Source organism: Pongo pygmaeus, chromosome 20, assembly GCF_028885625.2.
Source record: "Pongo pygmaeus isolate AG05252 chromosome 20, NHGRI_mPonPyg2-v2.0_pri, whole genome shotgun sequence".
Lineage (NCBI taxonomy): Eukaryota > Metazoa > Chordata > Mammalia > Primates > Hominidae > Pongo > Pongo pygmaeus.
Window position 1 is genome coordinate 1,137,932 of NC_072393.2, and position 23,429 is coordinate 1,161,360.

The 23,429-nt window shown below is 59.8% G+C and overlaps 2 protein-coding genes and 2 non-coding genes across 7 annotated transcripts; 2 read left to right on the plus strand and 2 right to left on the minus strand.

The window, feature by feature from the left end:
- Positions 1–3,840: 3,840 nt before the first annotated feature.
- Positions 3,841–3,913, minus strand: TRNAF-GAA (transfer RNA phenylalanine (anticodon GAA)). Its single transcript has one exon. It is a non-coding gene; the product is annotated as a tRNA-Phe (tRNA).
- Positions 3,914–4,007: 94 nt separating this feature from the next.
- Positions 4,008–15,632, plus strand: NDUFS7 (NADH:ubiquinone oxidoreductase core subunit S7). Of its 4 annotated transcripts, XM_054465364.2 has the most exons (9): positions 4,008–4,089; positions 4,190–4,425; positions 8,295–8,331; positions 9,002–9,070; positions 9,311–9,416; positions 11,047–11,226; positions 11,295–11,341; positions 13,556–13,644; positions 15,450–15,632. In XM_054465364.2, exons 2-9 carry the CDS (start codon positions 4,410–4,412, stop codon positions 15,545–15,547), a joined length of 642 nt encoding a protein of 213 aa, XP_054321339.1. In that variant the 5' UTR covers positions 4,008–4,089; positions 4,190–4,409; the 3' UTR covers positions 15,548–15,632. The 4 variants fall into 4 exon arrangements, with proteins under 4 accessions (XP_054321339.1, XP_054321338.1, XP_054321337.1 ...); XM_054465363.2 differs by lacking the exon at positions 4,008–4,089 and having other exon boundaries at positions 4,093–4,425; XM_054465362.2 differs by lacking the exon at positions 4,008–4,089 and having other exon boundaries at positions 4,195–4,425; positions 15,325–15,632.
- On the plus strand, positions 4,044–4,117 carry TRNAN-GUU (transfer RNA asparagine (anticodon GUU)). The gene has a single exon. It is a non-coding gene; the product is annotated as a tRNA-Asn (tRNA).
- A 1,510-nt stretch (positions 15,633–17,142) lies between the features above and the next one.
- GAMT (guanidinoacetate N-methyltransferase) lies at positions 17,143–22,396 on the minus strand. The gene is made up of 6 exons (XM_054465360.2): positions 21,838–22,396; positions 19,997–20,142; positions 19,728–19,791; positions 19,330–19,397; positions 19,118–19,228; positions 17,143–17,482 (listed from the first exon to the last, which is right to left on the minus strand). Exons 1-6 carry the CDS (start codon positions 22,325–22,327, stop codon positions 17,342–17,344), a joined length of 1,020 nt encoding a protein of 339 aa, XP_054321335.2. The 5' UTR covers positions 22,328–22,396; the 3' UTR covers positions 17,143–17,341.
- Positions 22,397–23,429: the final 1,033 nt, after the last annotated feature.

The window sequence follows — 23,429 nt, forward strand, 5'->3', positions numbered from 1 at the left end:
TGGGGTGTCCTGGGTCCTGCCGGGTGCTGAGCGGCTGGCTCCATGCCCAGAGCTCCCACCTCTACCATCGAGATGACCACAGATGTCCCCATACATGGCCTGGTTCTCCATGTAAAACTGCTGTCCACAAACCATGGCGTCCTTCCCCTGCCCCTGCCCCTTCCGTCTCTGGCTTGGCCCAGCTGGTGTCTCAGAGCCTGGATGCGTGCTTCTGCCAGCCCCCCAACCACCTGGCCCACACTCCCCAACCCCCTTCACTGAGCCGCAGAGACCCCCACGTCCCTGCCAATGCTTTTTCCGAAGCCGGTCTCACTTGTTCCCAGCAGTGTGAGGGGGAATTTGGGGTTCCCCTCACTGGGGCAGCCTCGCCTGTCTGATCACTTCCAACAAGGAGGCCTTGGTGGCCGCACGGGGCACTTCGTCCATCTTAAAGGGGCAACACAGGCACGCAGCGAGAATTCCAAACCACAGAAACCTCACTCTGTGGGCCCCACTGCCTGAGGCATTTTCTGTTTTGCTTTGGTTGGTTGGTTGGTTGGTTGGTTGGTTGGTTGGTTGGTTGGTTTGAGACAGGGTCTGGCTCTGTTGCCCAAGCTGGAGTACAGTGGTGCAAACATGGCTCACTGCAGCCTTGAACTCCCTGGCTCAAGCGATCCTCCCACTTCAGCCTCCCAAGAAGCTGGGACCACAGGTGTGCACCACCATGCCCGGCTAATTTTTGTGCTTCTTGTAGAAATGGGGCTTGCTGTGTTTCCGAGGCTAAGTGATCCTCATCGGCCTCCAAAGTGCTGCGATTATAGGCAAGAGCCACTGCAGCTGGCCTGCCTGAGTTCTTGTGACTGTCTGCCTCCCTCCCTGTGCCAGCCTCACGCCCCCTCCTTACCTTCTCCAATTCCCACTCTCACCCCACTCTGGGTCCTTCCCCTCTCACTGGCCCGAGCTGTTTCTGGAACTGTTGCCTGCCCTCTGCTCATGTCCTGCCTCTGCCCCATGAAACCAGCTCCTCCATGTTCCCTGTCTCGGGGTGTCCTCCAGGGCCCCGAGTTCCTGAACCAGATTCTTCTTCTCCCCACCTACCTCACCCTTCTGTCCAGTCCGCCCATCAGTCAGCCCCCTTTGCAGCAGAATGCCACCCCGAAACCCAGCGCCTGGAACATTCTCCACACAGTTTCTGTGGGACAAGGATCTAAGGGCAGCCTGGCCAGGGGTTTCTGGGGTGGCTCATGGGGCTGCAGTCCAGATGCTGGTTGGGGCCACATCATCGGAAGGCTCCAACGGGGCTGGGGGTCTGAGGAGCCTTGCTCGGGGCAAGGGATGGGAAGGAGGCCGCGGTTCTCCTCCACATGGGTCAAGCCGCCTGAGTGCCCACCCTCTGTAATGGCCAGCTTGCCTCTGAGTCAGCGGCCCAGGAGCCACAGCAGCCGCACATGAATATCATTGCCATTCTGTTGGTCACGCAGAGCAGCCCTGGTTGAACATGAAGACCCTATAGGGACTGGGCTCGGTGGCTCCCACCTGTAATCCCAGCACTCTGGGAGGCCGAGGTGGGTAGATCACGTGAGGTCAGGAGTTTGAGACCGGCCTGGCCAACATGGTGAAATCCCATCTCTACTAAAAATACAAAAATTAGCCGGGTGTGGTGGTGGATGCGTGTGATCTCAGCCACTCAGGAGGCTGAAGCAGGAGAATTGCTTAAACCCAGGAGGCAGAGGTTGCAATGAGCTGAGATTGTGCCATTGCACTCCAGCCTGGGGGACAGAGCAAGACTCCAGCCTGGGGAACAGAGCGAGACTCCAGCCTGGGGGACAGAGCGAGACTCCGTCTCAAAAAAAAAAAAAAAAAAAAAAAGACCCCATAGGAAGGCAAGAGCCTGAACAGCAGACACGAGCCCAGGGGCCCTGTCATCCCAGCGGCCCGAGGACCGTCCCCCTTGGCCCCCACTGAGCTCAGCTGCAGTCCCCACCCCATCCCCCACCACCACCACTAGGGCTAAGAGCCGCCAGAAACCCTTGGGCTGGCTTCATTGTTCCTCCCGGGAAGAGTCCAGGGCAGCTGACACATGACCCCGGCATGGCATGCCCGGGACAGGGGAGGCACTCTGCTGTCCCTGACTGTATAAAAAAAAATCCACAAGCAAAATCCCTAATGAGCAGTGTTCCACAGTAAGTCCTGCCTCAGAACTGTGCAGGGCATCAGAAACAGGAATGCCTGAGAAACGGCCATGGTCCCAGGAGCTGAGGAAACACCATGCCTGATGCCACGTAGGGTCCCGGATGGAGCCCTGGCCAGGAAAGGGCATTAGAGGAAACCCAGGAAACTTGGATAGAGTGTAGATTTTGGTCAGTAATAATGTATCATGTAACAAATGTATCACACTCATGAACTGGGCATGGGGTACTCAGAACTCTAAATTATTCTAAAAATATTTATATAAATTTAAGACCAAAACCATGGCAAGGCGTAGTTCCTCACTTCTGAATCCCAGCACTCTGGGAGGCCGAGGTGGGCAGATCACCTGAGGTCAGGAGTTCAAGACCAGCCTGGCCAACAAACCCTGTCTCTATTAAAAATACAAAAATTAGCTGGGCGTGGTAGTGTGTGCGTGTAATCCCAGCTACGCAGGAGGCTGAGGCAGGAGAATCACTTGAACCAGGGAGGTGGAGGCTGCAGTGAGCTGAGATCTTGCCACTGCACTCCAGCCTGGGTGACAGAGCAAGACTCCATCTCAAAAAAATAAATAAAAATAAAACCAAAACGCTACAGCATGGGCAGCTATGAGAACTATAGAAGGAAGAGGGTTTTGTGCACCTGCCAACCTCTTAGGTTCCCGTCAGCTTTTCCTCCAAGTCTTTATTATTATTATTTATTGTAGAGATGGGGCCTTGCTATGTTGCCCAGGCTGGTCTCAAGCTCGTGGCTTCAAGTGATCCTCCTGCCTCGGCTTCCTAAAGTGCTGGGATTAGAGGTGTGAGCCACCATGCTGGGCCCCTCCAATCCTTTTGAGCTGCCCAAGAACAGAGACCAGGCCTGGCTTTGCTCAGCAGTGGGTCCCCAGCCCATGGCACGAATTCAGTAAACACCTGTTGTGGTCCTCAAGGGGCCCCCAGTCTTGCTACTCACCTGTGTCCACCTAATTTGCGCCTCTGTTTTCTTTATTTTTTTTTTTTTTGAGATGGAGTCTCACTCTGTCGCCCAGGCTGGAGTGCGGTGGCTGGAGTGCGGTGGCACAATCTCAGCTCACTGCAACCTCCGCCTCCCGGATTGAAGTGATTCTCCTGCCTCAGCCTCCTGAGTAGCTGGGATTTAGATATGGGGTTTCACCATATTGGCCAGGTTGGTTTCAAACTCCTGACCTCAGGTGATTTGCCTGCCTTGGCCTCCCAAAGTGCTGGGATTACAAGCGTGAACCACCACGCCGGCCTTCGCCTCTGTTTTCGTAATCATAAAACAGGCAGACAAAACCTCCAGTGGAATTGTGAAAATTAAATGATATGCATGCAGAAAGCGTTCTACAAACTCTGTTTTGCTAGTTTGGGTGTTTAGTGTTAGTTTTTATATCATTAGTACTGGTTGTAAACTTATCAATTTAAGCAAGATGGAAAATCGAGGGTGTGTCAGGGAAGGGGGAAGTTAGAGCTGAAAGTATGACCTCTTGGAGGTGGGAAGAGGAGGCTTTGGGGTTGTGAGGTCTGAGCCCCCCTACCTTGGGATGAGTCCACGTCCCGACTCCTCCTCTGCAGAATGGGGTGATGTTCCGGGAAGGGGTCCGGGATAGCTGCGAGGCAGCTGGACCAGTCCTGAACAAAGGTCACCAATGATCGCAAGGGGCGCTAAAACTTTTGCCGAAACCCGGGATCGAACCAGGGACCTTTAGATCTTCAGTCTAACGCTCTCCCAACTGAGCTATTTCGGCTGGGCGGCAGGGGTCGCTCTCGCCGGGACTCCGTCCCGCGCTGCGCCTTACTCGCGCAGGCGCAGCTCGTTTCGCGTCAGCAGGCCCCACATCCTTTATAAGGTCTCCCCGGGAGCCGAGCCGCAGGGCTGTCTCTGTGGCGCAATCGGTTAGCGCGTTCGGCTGTTAACCGAAAGGTTGGTGGTTCGAGCCCACCCAGGGACGGACGCTGACTTTTAGCCGCCCGGGAATAACAACAAAATGAATGCTGCTTCTGTTTTTGTCGGTCCGCCACAGACCCGCGGCCCCTATGCGCGCACTCCGATGACGTTTCCGTCTCGGGTGATTCGGGGGTGCACAGCGCAGGCACAACCACGGAGGCCGAAAGCGCAGCGGAACCTGCTGGCTCCGGGTTCCAGTTTCCGCATGCGCTCCGAGCCGCTTTGGGCGACGGCCCCGGGAACCCGGAGCGCTAAGGAGAACGGACCTCAGAGGTTGTCTGAAGGCCGAGGCCAAGATGGCGGCGCTGTCAGGTGAGCGCGGCGCCGGCGGCGGGTGTGGGGCAGCGCGGGTCTGGGGCCGTGGGAGCGTCGGGTGCCGTGGTGGCGTCGGGGGTCGGTGCCGGCGTCGTGGCCGCGGTCCCCTCCCGGCTTCTCCGAGCCGGCCGCTCCTCGGGCTCCCTCCCGGCTTGCGATGAACGGTCTCCGTTACTGCGTCCAGAGTACGGTCGGGGAAACCGAGGCCCGGCAGGTCATGACGCAAGCCCCCAGCCTCAGGAAGGCGCTCGGGGCGGAGGCTGGAGGGGCCCCATTCACGTCCCCGAGACCGGGGCACGGCCCGCGAGGCTGCCCTTGAGATGCCCTGGAGAGAGCGGGGCCTGCCTGACAGGCTGGGAAACTGAGGCCCATTGAGGGTCCTCGAGGTCACAGGGCCGGGCCTGGGAAGGAACAGGACTCAGGACATCCACGCCACCCTGCTGGACCCTCCACCTCCCTCCCCACCCCTGAGAGGTAAGGGCCTCTCGCAGAGCCTGTCCTGCTCCAGGGACTTTTTTGGGATCAGCTGAAGCCTGCGGACCCCTGCTCAGATAAAGTTATTAAATGCATGCAATAAAATCCATAGAATTGCAAGAAAATCAGTTACACGGAGAGGCAGTTATTAAAAGATTGTCTTGAAACCTGATTGGCGACTTAGTAATCTAAATGTTTCCCTTATGAACGCGATCTAGCGGCAGGTCTAATTACGACTGTGGTTTGGAAGGAGTGAGGAGTGGAAATGAGGCTTTGATGATGCGGAAACGTCTGCAGCCCCTGCACCATGGCTAGGAAACATCTGTGATTCCTCTTGGTGAAAAGTTACAGGTCCTGCTAATACTGCCGTATTTTGTTGTCTATGCTAAGAATTTTTTATTTTATTTATTTATTAAGGCAGAGTCTGCCTCTGTCGCTCAGACTGGAGTGCAGTGGTGCCATCTTGGCTCATCACTGCAACCTGTGCCTCCCAGGCTCAAGCGATTCTGGCACTTCAGTGTCCTGTGTAGCTGGGACCACAGGTATGCGCCACCATGCCTGGATAGTTTTTGTATTTTTAGTAGAGATGCGGGGGTCTTACCCTGTTGCCCAGGCTGGTCTCGAACTTCTGAGTTCAAGCAATCCTCCCACCTCAGCCTCCCAAAGTGCTGGGAGCCACGGCACCCAGCCTACGCTAAGAATTGAATGAAGGGCTAATTTTCCATAAGATGCTGGTGACAACAAAGACATATTGTTTTTTATTCCAAGCAAATTCACGGTTCTGAATCCTCACCAGGCCCCTTGTTAAGAATGCCTGGCCCACGCGCGGTGGCTCATGCCTGTAATCCCAGCACTTTGGAAGGCCAAGGTGGGTGGATCAGCTGAGGTCAGGAGTTCGAGACCAGCCTGACCAACATGGAGAAACCCCGTCTCTACTAAAAATACAAAATCAGCTGGGTGTGGTGGCGCATGCCTGTAATCCTAGCTACTAGGGGGGCTGGGGCAAGAGAATTGCTTGAACCCGGGAGGCGGAGGTTGCAGTGAGCTGAGATTGCACCATCGCACTCCATCCTGGGCAACAAGAGTGAAATTCCGTCTCAAAAAAAAAAAAAAACCCAGCTAGGCGTGGTGGCTCACGCCTGTAATCCCAGCACTTTGGGAGGCTGAGGTGGGCGGATCCTCGAGTTCGGGAGTTCAAGACCAGCCTGATCAACATGGAGAAACCCCGTCTCTACTAAAAAATACAAAATTAGCTGAGCGTGGTAGCAAGCGCCTGTAATCCCAGCTACTCGGGAGGCTGAGGCAGGAGAATAGCTTGAACCTGGGAGTTGGAGGTTGCAGTGAGCCAAGATTGTGCCATTGCACTCCAGCCTGGGCGACAAGAGCAAAACTCCGTCTCAAAAAAACAAAAACAACAACAACAACAAAAAAAACCCCTGACCTAGAGGCACAGAATCCCATCCCCTCAGAGGTTCTCAGAAGAGCATTTCCTCTGCTAGGAGCTTACCTAAAGTCCTGAATTTTCAGCTTGGGAAACTGACACCTGGAGTGGGGCAGCTCCCACCAGAGCCTGGGGCTGGGCAGTTAGCCTGTCTGCTGTGCCCAGCCTCAGGCATGCCAAGAAGTAGGTCACAGGCTTGTGTCCTTCAGAGAGTTGCGGCCTGGACGGGGCCATGGGAAACAGCAACCCCGGATGAGGCTAAGGCTGGGGTGAGGGAGGGTCTCAGAGGCAGGAGAAGGCCCCACGGATCGCCGCTTTCAGGGGCATCAAACCCTGGCCCTGGTCCCTGGAGGCTGCCCACAGCCTCTCCATCGGGCCTCACCTCACCCACAGCAACAAAGTACCATCACCTAGGCAGCTTCAACAGAAGCTGATGTTCTCACAGTTCTGGGGTCTGGAAGGCCAAGACTGGGGGTCAGCAGGGTTAGTTCCTGCTGAGGCCTCTGTCCTTGGCTTACCCGTGGCCATCTTCTCCCTGCATCTTTTCTCTGTACATGTTTGTGTCCTGATCGCCTTTTCTTACAAGGACATAAGTCATATCGGATGAGGGCCCACCCTCATGACCTCACTGTACTTTATAATGACCCTTTATTTTATTTTTTGAGATGGAATCTCCCTCTGTCACCCAGGCTGGAGTGCAGTGGCGCAACCTCTGCTCACTGCAACCTCTACCTCCCGGGTTCAAGTGATTCTCCTGCCTCAGCCTCTCGAGTAGCTGGGATTACAGGTACCTGCTACTACACCTAGCTAATTTTTGTATTTTTAGTAGAGACGGGGTTTCACCGTGTTGCCCAGGCTGGTCTCGAACTCCTGACCTCAAGTGATCCACCTGCCTCCGCCTCCTGAAGTGCTGGAATTACAGGCTTGAGCCACCATGCCCAGGCATTAATGATCCCTTTAAAGACCCCATCTCCAAAAGCAGTCACATTCTGAGGTCCTGGGGTTAGGGCTTCAGATGCAGGTCGGGTGGAGGGACACAGTTCAGCCCTCACCAGCACCAAGCCTGCCTTTCTGGCTTCTTCCTTGTGAGCCAGGATTCCTTGCACCTCCAGGCGTTTCCTCCCGCTGAGTGCCCCTGTGTGTGGCAGGCCCTGCTCTGGCCTCAGCCTTCGCCTCGAGAAGGCTCTCCTAGGAGCCTTCGTGCAGGCGCGTTCCCTCCTCTGCGCTTCCTTTGAGGCTGGCTCCTCTAGGGGTGCTTTGCTGTGTAGGTTGACGTGGGCAGCGCCCTCCCTGCTCAGCGGACTGCAGATTCCTGGAGGATGGGGCCTGTGCTCAGCTGCGTGGGAAACCCCCTAGCACTAGCCAGGGCCTGGAGCACCCAGCACATGCTTGTCAGGCACAGCTGAGGCCAGGACGAGCACTGGGTGCCCAGGGAGGCCCTGGCATTGCTGGAGTGGCAGGCACCCCACAAGCACGCATAGATGGAGATAGAACCGGGTGCCGGCAACCAGAGGACCTGGGGTGCTGGTGTAGGCGGGATGCCCCTGGTATCTGAGCTGAAACCTGCCTCATGAGAAGGGGCCAGTGGTGTGCAAGTGTGAGGCGGGGTGTCCCCTGCAGGGGAGCAGCCACTGCAGAGGCCCTGGCGCAGGAAAGCGTCAGGTGCCAGTGAAGATCGCCAGGGCGGGGAGACGGGGCAGTGTTTGGGTTCCTTCCGGGGCCATGGGGTCTCAAGCAAGGGACTAAGACTCGCTCGTGTTCTGAAAACCCCCTCGTTACCTAACGTTTGTTAAGTGGCACGCGAGTTGGGGTCAGAGCTAGGCCGTGCGGGCAGGAGCCTGACGGGGAAGCGCCTGGAGGCCGGCCCTGCGGCCCTTCCAGGGATCCTGAATCGGTGGCCCCTGGTGCTGCCTGCAGCTCACTGTCCCCACCCTTGTGGTCCTCTCTGCAGCTCCTGGCCTGCGCAGCTTCTGGATCCTTGGTCTTCGGTGAGTACCTGAGTCTCCAGCCCTCAGCTGGGAGGGGCCTTCAGCATCGACAGATGAAAGGGGGGTGGGGGGGGGGGGGGCGCCTTGTTGAAGGTCACGTGGTGTGTTAGGGACAGGATGCAGGTGACGGTCTGCACGCTGCCCGTGATGTGCTGGGACCCTCCCTGGGACAGTCCACGCAGTGGCAAAAGCTGGACAGTCAGGAGGAAAACCCTGTGGGCCCGGCTCAGTGCTGTCAGAGCTCACTGCCACCTGGGGTGGGAAGGCATGCTGTGAGCCCTGTGCAGATGGCAGCCAGGCGCAGGCCTCCTGGAGACCCAGGCGACTGACAGGGCGGTGAGGGTGTGTGCCCAGGGATCTAACCTTGGTCATGTGTGGAGGGTCTGGTGCCAGTTTCCTTCTGTGGATGATCCTGGGACTGTCCTTGCTTGGACACTGTTGACCTGCTGGGTACATCACAAAATAAACTCCATTCAAGTCTGGGCCATCATTGGGGGTCAGGGCGATGGCCACACGGCCCCAGGGGCTCTGGCCAGTGGCCCAAGTACTGACAGGCAGAGGCGAGAGCAGTCTCGCAGCAGGGAGGGGAGAGGCAGGACAACAGTGAGTGGGGCTGGGGGAGCTGGAGGGGCCTGGGACAGCCACTGACCTGCGTTCCATCTCCCGGCAGCTCCAGCGTGGGCACAGCTGTGCAGGCACAAGGTGTTCATCAGAGCGTGGCCACCGATGGCCCAAGCAGGTGAAGCTGGCCTTCTGGGGGAGGTTGTACCCCCCCCGCCCCACCCCCATCCCTTCCGCATTTTCTGCATCAGTGCCGCAGCCACTGGGGTGCCTGGATGGGGCAGGGAGGGGGTCGCACATCCCAGTCCCTGACCTCATGTGGGTCCAGACCTCTGGCAGCGGCCGTGGGGGCTGGCATCCGCCTCTGGGATGCACCTGTGTGGCTGACGCCTCCTGTGCCCATGTGTCTCTGTGCCAGCACCCAGCCTGCCCTGCCAAAGGCCAGAGCCGTGGCTCCCAAACCCAGCAGCCGGGGCGAGTATGTGGTGGCCAAGCTGGATGACCTCATCAACTGGGCCCGCCGGGTGAGTCTACTATGAGCTTCAGGCCCTCCTCGAGTGCCAGGGCCTCTCTGCACACTCACAGGCACACACATACACACACAAACGTACAGACACGTACACACACAACACATGCATGCAAGCTCACATGTATGGACAGACGTGTGTACATGCACCACTCACGCACACATGCACATATGCACACTTGCACACACGCACACTGACACATACACATGCACACACATGCACACATGCACACTTACACACATGCACACACATGCACACACACTTGTGCACACATGCACACCTATACATACGCACATGCACACTCGCACTCATGCACACACGCACACGCACACACATGCACACATTTACACACGCACTCATGCACACATGCACACACACGTACACATGCACACTCACACATGTATGCACACTCACGCACACACATGCACACACATCGTTGTGTGGACACATGCATGTGCACCTATTGGCATGCATGCACACAGGGACACTCACTGATGCACACACACCCGTGCAGCTGTGGAGCAGGGTGGACCCTCCCGGAGGCCCCTGTGCTGGCCTAGTGGCCTGTGGTTCCATCTGAGGATTCGGACCCTGCTTGAGATGACCCCCTCCCTTTCCGTCATTCTCTTTCTGGCTTTTGTGTGTTCCTCTTGTTTCTCTTTTAAGGTGAAAGCAGTGTTTTAAGTTAAAAGGAGCGCGTGTGAAGGCAGTAGATCCTTCTCGGTACTCGTCTAAAGCCTCCCCTACCTGTGGCGCCAGTCCCCACGCAGCCCCTGCCATCCCCCTGCAGCGTGAGCACGTGCAGCTCCCTCCAGCTCCTGCGGCACTTGCCGCGACAGCCCGGGTTCAACAATCCCCCATTGATGGACGTTCACTGTTTCCTTTTGTTTTTTGTTTCCTAAACAATGCCACTGCGAACATCCTGCCAGGGCCGCAGTGGTCGAGACAAGGATGCCCACTGCAGGATAGTTTCTAATGGAGGGCACCTGAGGCATGGCCAGGGGCCGTCCCAACACAGGCTCCTGGTGGGCAGGTGGGCCTGGCCGTTTCTGCCCGGGCAGCCCTGCCTCGCTCTGTAGTCTGGCCCTGTCACCCGCCAACACATGCAGCAGGGCCCCTGCCAGGTCTCGGAGCCGCGTGCAGGGAGAGCGGGAATCGCGGGGGAAATGAGAAGCTACAGAGATGGAGGAGAGGAGAGAGAGTGGCCAAGGAGATCTGAGAGGGCTTCCTGGAGGCGTCGCACTTGGTATGCGGACCCAGATCTAGTTAATGCAGAGAGTTCCTGGTCAGACCTGCGCTACTAATCGCCTGTAGCCCACGCGCTCAGAGAGTGGCTGGAGCCCCCTGTTGAAATGGTGGGACTTAGGATACACTGGGTTCGAGGAACTGTGTGATGAGGACAGATCTCACCCGTTTCTCTCTATTTTATTTATTCGAATGTGGCTGGTGGGGCGCGCTTTAAACTCTTGGGGCCCGGAAGCCACCTGCAGGAGCCGCTGTGCCTCTCACCTCTGCCGGCTGCCGCCCCGGGACATGAGTCGGGGGTTCTAGGTGCTCCACGTGGAGTCTCACGCTGGGCCACGCAGGGCTCCGGGGGTGGCATCTGACCCGAGCCTGGCCTCTGCAGAGTTCTCTGTGGCCCATGACCTTCGGCCTGGCCTGCTGCGCCGTGGAGATGATGCACATGGCCGCACCCCGCTACGACATGGACCGCTTCGGCGTGGTCTTCCGCGCCAGCCCGCGCCAGTCCGACGTCATGATCGTGGCCGGCACACTCACCAACAAGATGGCCCCAGCGCTTCGCAAGGTAGGCCTCGTCCCCGCCGCCCAGCCGCCCCCAGAGTGAGCTGCGCACGGACCCCGCCTCTCTTCCAGGTCTACGACCAGATGCCGGAGCCGCGCTACGTGGTCTCCATGGGGAGGTGAGTGCAGGGCGGGGCGTCTCCAGGTACAGACGTAGCGTGAGTGCTGGCCTAGCTGTGCCCTAATGGCGCTTATCAAAAGTGTCATTTACATTCAGTGAAATCCCACGTGGTCCCGGCGCTGCCCTTCAGCCATCTCAGTGCCTCCACCCTACGCAGATGCGCTGGTGGGCCTCTCCCCAGAACGATTCCTCCCGTCCACCCCCATGCAGCAGACCTCACATTCCGCCCAGTTCTCTGCTTTACTTACACATAAGCGATGACAGGTGCTGTAGATAGTTTTATAATCTCAGACTTCTAACTTGCCATCATTTTTTTTTTTTTTTTTTTTTTTTTTGAGACAGAGTCTTGCTCTGTCGCCCAGGCTGGAGTGCGGTGGAAGGATCTTGGCTCACTGCAACCTCCGCCTCGCAGGTTCAAGCAATTCTCCTGCCTCGGCCTCCCAAGTAGCTGGGATTACAGGCATGCACCACCACACCCAGCTAATTTTTGTATTTTTAGTAGAGATGGGGTTTCACCATGTTGGCCAGGCTGGTCTTGAACTCCCTCAGGTGATCCGCCTGCCTCGGTCTCCCAAAGTGCTGGGATTATAGGCGTAAGCCACCACGCCTGGCCTTGCCATCATTTTTAGTCATTTCCCCATAACATTGAAAGGTATTTAGTCTCTTAACGTTTTAAAATATTTATTTATTTATTTATTTAAAGATGGAGTCTAGCTCTGTCGCCCAGGCTGGAGTGCAGTGGCATGATCTCGGCTCACTACCACCTCTGCCTCCCAGGTTCAAGTGATTCTCCTGCCTCGGCCTCCCGAGTAGCTGGGATTACAGGCGCCCGCCACTGCACCTGGCCAATTTTTGTATTTTTAGTGAAGAAGAGGTTTCACCATGTTGGCTAGGATGGTCTAGATCTCCTGATCTCATGATCCACCCACCTCAGCCTTCCAAAGTGCTGGGATTACAGGCATGAGCCACCATGCCTGGCCAATATTTATTATTTTTATTTTTTAGAGACAGAGTCTCAGTGAGTTGCTCAGGCTGGAGTGCAGTGGTGCAGTCATAGCTCACTGCAGCCTTGACCTCCTGGGCTCAAGCGATCCCCCAACCTTAGCCTCCCAAAGTGCTGGGATTACAGATGTGCTCCACTGTGCCTAATTTTTAAAATTTTTGTAGAGATTGGGTGTTGCTAAGTTTACCCTTTTAAAGCGAGCAGTTCAGTGGTTTTTAGGCCACCACCTCTAATTCCAGAACATTCTCATCACCCCCAAATGAAACGCTGTCCCCATCAGCAGTCACTCTGCATCCCCTTCCGAGCCCCCGGTGCCCACACCTCCCTTCCCTGTCTCTGTGGATGGGCCCGTCCTGGACATTTCACAGAAACAGGATCACACACTGTGTGACCTTCTATGTCTGGCGTCTCTCACTGAGCGTGATATCCTCAAGGTGCATCCACGCTGTGGCCTGTGTCCGAGCCTCGCTCCTTTTCTTGGCTGAGTAATATCCCACTGTGTGGACATATTACTAATCTAATTCTAAACAGTTAATTAGAATATTCCAGAGTTTTCATAACCGTCTCCCACTGCTGGACATTCAGGTTATGTCCATTTTTACGGCTGTAGGAAGCAGTGCTGGGAGTGGAGACTGTGTGGTTGCCTGGGGTTTCCAGCTACCTGCCCCGGGTGGACCCCAGCACCTCACTGACAGAGCCGGAATCGGGCGAGGGCCTCGTGTGAGGCTCAGCCACCCCATAGACGGGCTAGGTGTCGGCACTGTGGCTGTTTGAAGTGGCTTTTTGTTGACACATGTGATCTGACACTTCCCAGCCCCAGGAATCCATGGTCAGGAGCCCCCTTGGGAGGGGAGCACTTTTCCCCGAGTTATCAGCCACGCGTGTGCTTGTGCCCCACGGGTCCCACAGAGGCTCTGGGAGCCTGTATGTGTTTGCTCATTGCTTCTCCGTGACAAGTTCCAGCCTCGTAGGTGCCCGGCGTGCAGTTGAAGGCGGGTGGGGATGGGGCGAGGCCTCGTGGAGGGAGGGTGGACAGGGCGGGTCCTCGACAGGTGCTCCTCACAGCGCCTCCCCCACAGCTGCGAGGAGGGAGGGTGGGCAGGCGGGTCCTCGGCACACTCCCCTCCCGGCGCCTCTCCCACAGCTGCGAGGAGGGAGGGTGGGCAGGCGGGTCCTCGGCACACTCCCCTCCCCGCGCCTTCCCCACAGCTGCGCCAACGGAGGAGGCTACTACCACTACTCGTACTCGGTGGTGAGGGGCTGCGACCGCATCGTGCCTGTGGACATCTACATCCCAGGTAGGGCCGGGACCGCACCGCCCACGAGGGAGCTGGGGACAGGGCCAGCGCCACACGGAGCCCGGCGGCCCCTGTGAGGGAGTCCCACACCCCGAGCAGACGGCGGGCTCCCCCATCCTATGGATGGGCCGACTCGGGGCTCTCCCTCTTAGTGGAGCGTGTCCCCTATGAGAAGTCAGCGATGTATTCAGGCATCAGAGGGATCAGAGGGAGGAGGGGAGGCGGAGTGGAATTCCTGACACTCGCCTGGTTTACAGCAGTTTCATATGGTCCTGCCTGACAGAAACCAAAGACCTGCAGTTAGAAATACCAAGAGAGAAGGTTCCTGGAGGCCAAGACACTATCCCGCGCCCTCAGCCTTACAGAAGGGCACAAGGACTCCCTGGGACCCAGGGTGGCCGGATTTGGCACATGAAAACGTAGGAGGCTTAGTTTGACAGTGAGGTTAGGGTGAATTTGACCATCAGGAAAACAATTAGTAGTAATTGTTTAGTACGAGTATATCCCAACAATATTTGGGCTATACTGACACTAAAAAGAGCATTGGCTGCATACCTGAAATTCACGTCGCACGGGGAACATTCTTTATATCTGGTGATCCCGTGGGACTCTTGCGCCTCACGTGGTCCCACGAGGGCCACCCCCCCCGGAGCGTTCGCCTTGACAATGGTCCACGGTAGGCAGACTTGGAGGTGGCGCTCATGTGGGACAGGGGACAGAGGTCCTGTTCTTGGCCACCCTGTGCTGCGGCAGTAGCGCATGCGCAGAGAGCCCAGCCCTGAGTCCCGAGTCTCGGGGGTTGGGCAAGCCAGGAGGCACATCCTGGCGCCTCTCAAAAGTGGAGGAACAGGCTCTGACTTTGGATTCCACTTCCCTGGAAAGGGCGTTGATTTGTTCAGCGTTCTGCATGGTTCAGGTCACCTGGGGGCAGTGGACAGAGCAGCCTGGGCCTCCCCGTGACCCTCATCAGCGCAGAGAGGTCCATCCCGGGGTCAAGAGCTTAGCCCATGCCCCTGGTGTCTTCCCCTGCAGTGCAGACCAAAGGGGCAGGTTGTGAGCGTGGACCGCGCTCCTCCCTCCCTGGGGACTGCGCTCCTCCCTCCCTCCTCGCAGACTGTGCTTCTCCCTCCCTTGGAGCAGCCTGGACTTGCCAGAGCTCTGCCAGGTGGGGCCTGGCCGCCCTTTCCCAGGCCCTGCAGTGGCCTTGTCCTTTCCCACCTGTTTCCACTCCTGCTGTCCCCGTTGGGCCCTGGGCTTCGTCCTCTTGCTCAAGCCCTTTGCTATGAGCCTGCCTGGCAGCTGGGGCTAGGGGATCCCCAGCAAAGACCTCTGGCTTGGAGCTCAGAAAGGGGGTCATCGGGTCCTCGTGGGATGCCTGGGCTCTGGGCCACCTCCCCTCCCTCCGCCCAGCCTCCCTGCCTCCATCTCCGTCCAGTGCAGCCCCGGGTCCTGCTCCCCACTGCTAAGTGTGTCTGGTGAGCGCTGGCCCCCATGGAGTCCTGAGGGCTGGGGACGGGGCCGGGTTAGTGAGGTCAGCGTCTTGTCCAAGAGGTTCCTGTGACAGCCCGGGATGAGCCATGGGTGGAGGGCAGTGGGGCCTTGCCCAGGGGAGGACCCCACTCTTCCTGCAGGGACCTCCCCTGCGCCGGCTCCCAAACCCTGACCTCTGCGCCCACCCAGGGCTGTCAGCCTCCACCTTCAGAGGCCGGCACGGGAGACCCCTCAAAAGCCGAGCCGGCTGCGCTGTGCACGCGGTCATGCAGGCTCTGGCTGCGAGAAGGGAGACTGAGGCAAGGTCCCTGCAGGCTGCCCACCCACGGCCGAGGCCCTGCTGTACGGCATCCTGCAGCTGCAGAGGAAGATCAAGAGGGAGCGGAGGCTGCAGATCTGGTACCGCAGGTAGCGCCGGCGCCGCCACCTGAGCCTGTCGCCATCCTGTCCCCAGCCTGCTTGTGTCCCGTGAGGTTGTCAATAAACCTGCCATCGGGCTCCTGCCTCCTAGTGTGGTGTGTGGGTGAAAGGAGCCGGGGAGGTGGGGGGAATCACAGACCCCCTGCGGCGTGCCGCCCTTGGGTTGGGGGCGGTTGGAGCAGAGCCGGGGGCAGAGACGGGCACTGTGCCTGCCAGCAGGGTCCTTTCCCGCTACTCTGCGAAGACCCTGGGGTGGACATCGTGGCCCAAAGTCCCGAGCATGGGAAGGCCGCACACCCATCCCTCCTGGGAGGGCCCTGACTCAGTCTCCCTCTGTGCCCTAGGGCAGGCTGAGCAAAGCCCGTCCGAGCCTGCCCCGGGGTTGAGAGTGTGGCCTGTGGCCTGTGTGTGGACTTGGGCAGGTCGCCACTGCCCTCTGGCCCATTTTCAGGCGGTGGGATGGGCTGGTTAGCTGAGGGCTGGGGCCAGGGAGATGGGGAGGTGGCACCTGGTCCAAACCAAAGGGCTGCAGGGCAGGGCTGTGAGCCTCACAGGCTGTCTGACCCCACTTTGGGGATCCTCTCCACCCAGGGCTTTCGGAGGACTCTGGCTCCACCCCACCAGCCCCTTCATCTGTCAAAGTCCAGTCCTCATCAGGGACGTGCATTCATTCAGCAAACGTCCCATCTTCCTGTGTTCAGCGCCAGATGCCGCTGGTACTGGGGACCTCGCTCTGCAGGCCCACCCTGCATGCCTGCTGCACACCAGGGACAGTTCTGGGGACCGGCAGTTATGACGGGCCAGGCTGGGATGGGGCCTGGGAGACTGGGGCAGGGGTGGGGAACAGGTGCCCAGCCCAGCCGGGTCAAGCAGCCTGGAGGCAGGACATGCTGGGGTGGGGACAGGGCGTCAGCCAGCGGAACAGCAGCCCTGGGCGAGTGCAGAGCACAGGAGCCGGCGTTCTCTCAGGGCAAGGAGGTCAGTGGAGGGGGCGGGCAGGACGGCCCCAGGAAGATGGGCGGGCTGCACGCATGTGGATGCAGGGGGCAAAGCGGAAGGCATGGGGTGACCAGCTGGGTACAAGGGCACGGACAGGCAGGACCCGGGATGTTCCTGGGGCAGGGCAGGTGGGGCTGCCCCTGCAATGGGCCCAGCGGGGGCGATGCCTCCCGAGAGGAAACCACATCTGGAAATGGGAGGCTGGGGGCAGGGGGCTGTCAGCAGCCACGCCCCTCCTGGGGTGGGAGGAGGGCAGCTCAGGGTGTGCCGGGGCGGACAGAGAAGTGGGTTCCTGCCTGGGGTGGGCAAAGATCCTTGTCTCACCCACACCCCGGCCATGGTGCTGCCACCCTCTGAGACCCGACCTGGTTACACCCTTCCCTGACCCTGCCGCAAAGGGTCAGGTGGCTTTCCTCTGAGGATGGGACATCAGGCATCAGCTGGAGGTGTCTGCCTTGGGCAAGACAGTGGGAGGGGGGGTCCTGGAGCCGCTCAGAAACCTGGAGGGGAGTCACCCACTTTTCCTGTGTCTGTGGGATGGGCGGGAGGTGAGGGAGCAGCCGCTGGAAGTAATAGTCGCACACTCACTGCCGACTGGCCAAGCCCAGCGCCGGCGTTTACTTCACCTCAGGCACTCCGCAGCGGGCAGCAGTGACCCTCACAGAGAAGCCGGGAAGGCTGCTGGTGACACACAGCTGGGATCAGCCCGGGGCTGGTGCGACAGCCTGGGCTCCCGGCCAGAAAGGCACGGAGGAGGGCATGGGTGTGGCCGGGCCAGGGTGGGGGCTCAGCCCTTGGTGACCAGGGGCGTGATCATCTGTGGGAAGGCGTAGTAGCGGCAGTCGGCCGGTGGGACCAGCGCCATCACCTCGGTATTGATGTTCTCCCTCTGGAAGCCAGCCTCCAGCAGCGCGGGCACCTGCGTCTCCTGGTCGGGGATGGCGCCAGGTCACCTCTGAGGGCCATGGGGGTCACGTGTCCCCTGGCGCCCACCCCTCACTGAAGAGTGTTTACAGATGGCAAGGCCCGGGTGGGCGGCTGCAGCTCCCGTGGGCACGTGGCAGGGCAGTCCTGGAAGCCCAGGTGCGAACGGGAATCTCCAGCTCCCCAATGCGGGCAGCAGCTTCTGGGCTGTCCTGGAACCCCAGCCCCACACTTGAGCCACCCCCGGGGCACCTACTCCACAGTTCTCCAGACCTTGCCAGTGTGGCGGGTGGAGCCAAAGAATCACAACAGAAAAAGAACACAGGCCACTAGTTCCCATTTTGGAAGAAAAGCTGCCCCAAGGGCCACAGGCACCCAGCCGGCTCTCACACCAGCGGCCCAGGGCAACCACATAGAGCCCTTCTCAGACAGGCCGCCTCCACCAGGCAGAGGGAACAGCGAGACAAGCACTGCTGAACCAGCAAAGACAGCCAGGCGGAGGCGGCCGGAGGGAGGGGAACACGCCGGGCTTGGGCTGAACCACGGGGCCCTGGGGAGCCATGGGAGGTTGTTGAGCTGGTGAGGGACTTTGATTTCCATTTCTTTTGTTTTTGTTTTTTTGAGATGGAGTCTCACTCTGTTGCCCAGGCTGGAGTACAATGGTGCGATCTCGGCTCAGAGCAGCCTCTGCCTCCCAAGTTCAAGTGATTCTCATGCCTCAGCCTCCCGAGTAGCTGGAATTACAGGCGCCCGCCACCACGCCTGGCTAACTTTTGTATTTTTAGTAGAGATGGGATTCTGCCATGTTGGCCAGGCTAGGCTCAAACTCCTGGGCTCAAGTGATCCACCTGCCTTGGCCTTCTGAGTCTTGCTCTGTCGCCCAGGCTGGAGTGCAGTGGCGCAATCTCGGCTCACTGTAAGCTCCACCTTCTGAGTTCACACCATTCTCCTGCCTCAGCCTCCCGAGTAGCTGGGACTACAGGCGCCCGTCACCATGCCCAGCTTATTTTTTGTATTTTTAATAGAGACGGGGTTTCACTGCATTAGCCAAGATGGTCTTGATCTCCTGACCTCGTGATCCACCCGCCTCGGCCTCCCAAAGTGCTGGGATTACAGGCCTGAGCCACTGCGCCCAGACTTTTTTTTTTTAATTTTCTTTCTTTCTTTTTTTTTTTTTTTTCTTGAGACAGGGTCTGGCTGTTACCCAGGCTGGAGTGCAGTGGTTCGATCTTGGCTCACTGCAACCTCTGCCCCCTGGGCTCAAGCAATCCTCCTACCTCAGCCTCCCAAGTAGCTGGGAGTACAGGCACACGCCACCACGCCCAGCTAGTTTTTTATATTTTTTTTAGTAAAGATGAGGTCTTGCTCTGTTGCCCAGGCTGGTCTTGAGCTCCTAGGCTCAAGCGATCTGCCCACCTCGGCCTCCCACGGTGCTGGGATTACAGACCTGAGCCACTGCTCCTGGCAGCCACCGGGCCAGGCAAAGGACTTTGATTTCTAAATGAACCAGCACAGTCCAGCCCACCCAGGGGGTCAGGAAGGGACCCTCCCCAGGTGGCAAGGTGGCTCCAGCAGCCCCTTCCCACCCCCATCCAAGGTCACTTCCTGGAGACCCATGGGGAGCTCCAGGTGGACACACCTCAAACATGATGGTGATGTCTGAGTACTTGGACTTCATCAGCTCCCCCCAGGAGGTGAGGTTGCAGTAGGTGAGGACGCCCCCCGGCTTCAGCAGGCGAAAGGCATGGTTCTGTGGAAGGGGAGTGGCCAGTGGTCAGGACAGAGAGGGGGGTGTGGGCAGAGGGGCTTCCCCGAGGGCCTCCCGCATCTCAGCAAGTCAGAGAGAACCACCTTGATGAAGTTGAACTGGTGTGTGTGCCAGGTCTCCTCCGAGAGTGGGTACGTGTCGTACAGGATCCCTGCACGGAGGACAGAAGCCCACGCGGTCAGGGCCGGGCTCAGCGCCTCGCCCAGCCTCATCCGGCTCATCCCCGAGCTGGTGGAGGTGCAGTGAGACGGGGCTGTGGGTAGAGGTGGGGCTCCTACACAGGCTTGAGAACCCCGAGATCGCCTCCAGGGCCCCTCCGTGAGCATGCCCATCCCCGGTGCCCTGCCAGCCCTCACAGCCAGGCCCACACCTACCTGGGCTCTGTCCCCCCAGTGCACATCAGAGGGCCCCCCACAAGCAAAGGAGGGGCTGCATTGGAGCTGGGGAGGCCCACCCTGTGATACGTCCCCTCACCCCTCACCATCAAAGTGACCGTCAGGCAGGGTGGGTGCCACATCCTCCCACAGGCCTTTCAAGGGGACGACCTTGAAGAGGGGAAAAGAAAAAGAGAGGACAGGGTAGAGAGGTCCCCAAGATCTCCCCACCTGGAGAAAGGGAGCGGCCAGGGGGACTCCCGAGAGAGAAGACCACCTCCTCCACCTCTGGCAGCCCCAGGCCCCCAACCCCCAGGAAGCAGTGCCCTCACCCCAAGGAGTGGGGGTCCTGGAGGGCCTGCGGGCAGAGGGGCACCTTGTGTATCTGCCGCGGGGCCCAGTCCTGGAGCCGCTGGAAGACGCCGTCATTGCACTCGATGATCCAATGCTCATCAATGGGCCCCTCCTGCACCTTTGACGCTGCGATGGCCATGCCAAAGCCCACCTCCAGGACCCGGCCCCCTGGGCAGACACAGGGCGCCCGGCATCACTAAGTGGGCCGGGCTTAGGAGGCTGCCTGGAGGAGGGGGCACAACGTAGGGCAGGGCTGGGGAGACTGCCTGGAGGAGGGGGTGTGGGGCAGTGCTGGGGAGGCTGCCTGGAAGAGGGGGTGCAGAGCAGGGCTGGAGAGGCTGCCTGGAGGAGGGGGTGTGGGGCAGTGCTGGGGAGGCTGCCTGGAGGAGGGGGCGCAGGGCAGGGCTGGAGAGGCTGCCAGGAGGAGGGGGCACAGGGTAGGGCTGGGCTGGGGAGGCTTCCTGGAGGAGGGGGCCCAGGATAGGGCAGGGCTGGGCTGGGGAGGCTGTCTGGAAGAGGGGGTGCAGAGCAGGGCTGGAGAGGCTGCCTGGAGGAGGGGGTGTGGGGCAGTGCTGGGGAGGCTGCCTGGAGGAGGGGGCGCAGGGCAGGGCTGGAGAGGCTGCCAGGAGGAGGGGGCCCAGGATAGGGCTGGGCTGGGGAGGCTGTCTGGAAGAGGGGGTGCAGAGCAGGGCTGGGGAGGCTTCCTGGAGAAGGGGGCCCAGGGTAGGGCAGGGCTGGGCTGGGGAGGCTGCCTGGAGGAAGGAACGCAGGGCTGAGCTGGGGAGGCTGCCTGGAGGAGGGGGCCCAGGGTAGGGCAGGGCTGGGCTGGGGAGGCTGCCTGGAGGAAGGAACGCAGGGCTGAGCTAGGGGTCTGCTTGGAGGAGGGGTGCAGGGCTGGACTGGGCCGTGAGTCACATTTGCCACAGGACGAGAGGGCACCCTGGACCAGCATGGACAGAGGCGGGCGGAACACGGTAGTCCTGAGCGGGAACAGCGTGGGCCCTGGCCAGCGGCCAGAGAGAGGATGACCAGCCAGGGAGGCCGAAGACGGCTGCTTTTGGGGCCAGGCCTGTGGGGAGGCGAGAGCCTTGGACTTTGAGCCCAGCCCACGCTGTTTGTCCCGGGTCCCTTATCTCTCGGGTTGGTTACTTTTCTCTCCCCCTCCCTCTATCCGAAAGTTGGATTTGCAAGAGTGGCCAGGCAAGACCTGGACTTGAGACTATCTGGGAGGGGAAGGACTGGTCCCCAGTGGGCCACACATGGGCCCCCTCCTCAATCCTGATTGGCACTGGACAGTGGACGTGCCCATTTTCAGGGTGGGAACACTGAGGCCCGACCCCTGGATGGGGCCTGTGTGGGGCCAGGGAGTCCTTTCTCAGCAGCCCTTAGCCTCTGACGCCAGGCAGGCCAGGGCCACCCCGGGGACAGCTGTCTCCCTGAGCTCAGCTTTCCGAGTGCTATTCTTAGCCGGGCGAGTCGGGGCTGCTCTCCCAGGCAGGCAGAAGGGCAGCCTCTCCCTGGCACGACCCCTTCCTCCCGATCTCAGACAGGGAGCTGGGGACCCGGTTCCACCTAGTTTCACCCAGGTCTCACGTTTGAGGTCCCCATCCGGAGAGCAGGGGGCCTCACTCCCCCTGGAGAGGAAGTTTCTGATACTTAGGCGGTGCAAATGTGTGTGGGCCCCACGCCTGCGGCACTCCCCCCGTGAACGCCTCCGTGTGCCTCCCCTGCAGCCCCACTTCCCAGGGGAGGAGACAGAGGCGCCCCAGCGGGAGGGTGGGCTGCAGAGCCCCTGGGTCGGGGCAGCCCCGGCCTCAGTTTCCCCTGCGCCCCCGGGGGCGGTGCAGGCCGGGCGGGGGCTACCTTTGGAGGAGGCGGCGGCGGCCAGCGCGTGCATATAGGGGGTCTCCCAGCGCTCCATCACCGGCTTGCCCAGGATGCGCAGGTGCGTGTCCGCCGCGTCGTAGGCCGCGGGCGCCGCCCCCCACGCGGGGCTGCAGTTCTCGCCGGGCGCGAAGATGGGGGTTGCGCTGGGGGCGCTCATGCTGCAGGGTGGACAGCGACCCGACCTCGATCGCGCCGCGCCCGGGCCCGCTCCATGCAGGGCCTTGTGGGCCGGGGGCGGGTCTAACAGGCCCGGGGGGCGGACCCGCGAGAGGACGCGCGCGGCTCCAGGAGCGGCCTCTAGCGGCGGCCACGCGAGAGGTGGCGGGAGTGGGGTCGGGGCCTCGGTCGCCCCCTCCCCAAGGAGCCTCGGTGCCCCCTCTGCGGAGCGGGCACCGCAGCCCCGCGCGCGGGGACGCGAACCTGCAGGCCGGGGACCGGAATCCCCGCCTTGCCGCTTACGTGCCATAGTTTCCTCACCTGTCAGCACCGCAGAAAGGCCCCCTCCTCGCTGGGGTGTCAGAATCTGAGGATCTTCCAGGCTCTGTTGGAAGTGCTTTAAGTGTTTAAAATCATTTAATCTTCAGAAGATGCTACAGTGAGTTCTATCTTTTTTTAATGGAGACGGGGTCTTGCTATGTTGCCCAGGCTGGTCTCAAACTCCTGGGCGCAAGTGATCCTCCCGCTTCAGCCTCCCAAAGTGTTGGGATTGCAGGTGTGAGCCACCGCGCCAGCCAGGTTCTATGATGACTGTCGTTTTTCCTTTCTTCCTTCCTTTCTTTCTTTTTTGAAAGCAAGTTTATTAAGAAATAAAAAAGAATGGCTACTCCATAGACAGAGCAGCCGACTAAGCCGGTGGTCCGGTGGCCACGAGGGTGGGGACCCAGGATTAGAGCTCTGATGCCCCTCTTTCATGAGCCCATGTCACACCCCCATAGGCTAGGGGTCATCTGAGACCCCGGGTCCCTAATGGGGGGCTCTGCCCAAAGACGCCTCCAGTTCTGGAGACCAGGACTCAGGCCCAGCAATGCCCTTTCCTCGGGCAGCCCTGCAGCTGCGGTGTGCGGGGGTGGAATTAGGCCTCCTCCAGCCCAGGGTAGCCCCTTAGGGTCAAGCACACCCCCCTCCTGTTTCCTGGGGGCCCCCAAGCCCAAGAGCGTCTTGGCTCTGATACCCGGTTTCCTTCCCCCTCTGAACGTGGGGCCAGTCATGAGTCCTGAGCACTGCCTGCCTGCCATGCGTTCTGCACGGGTTAACAGATGCAGTCATTATGCCCATTTAACACGAGGGAAACTGAGGCCCAGAGAGGTTGAGGTTCACAGGTTGCAGCAGAGCCAGGATGTGAACGTAGGCAGCCTCTGAAACAGCTCCCGCACGCGGCCTTCCCTGCGCCACCTTGTCTGGGCAGCTGCCTGTCCCATCACTGCCTGCTCAACGCCTCCACACGCCCCTGCCACCTCTTGCACAGCTCCTTAGCCCCAGGCCTTGGCACATGCTCTTCCCCCCTGCCTAGACAGCCTCTCTCCTGGTCAGGCCGCTGTCTCCTTCTGTCTCAAGCTGAGCCCACGTGT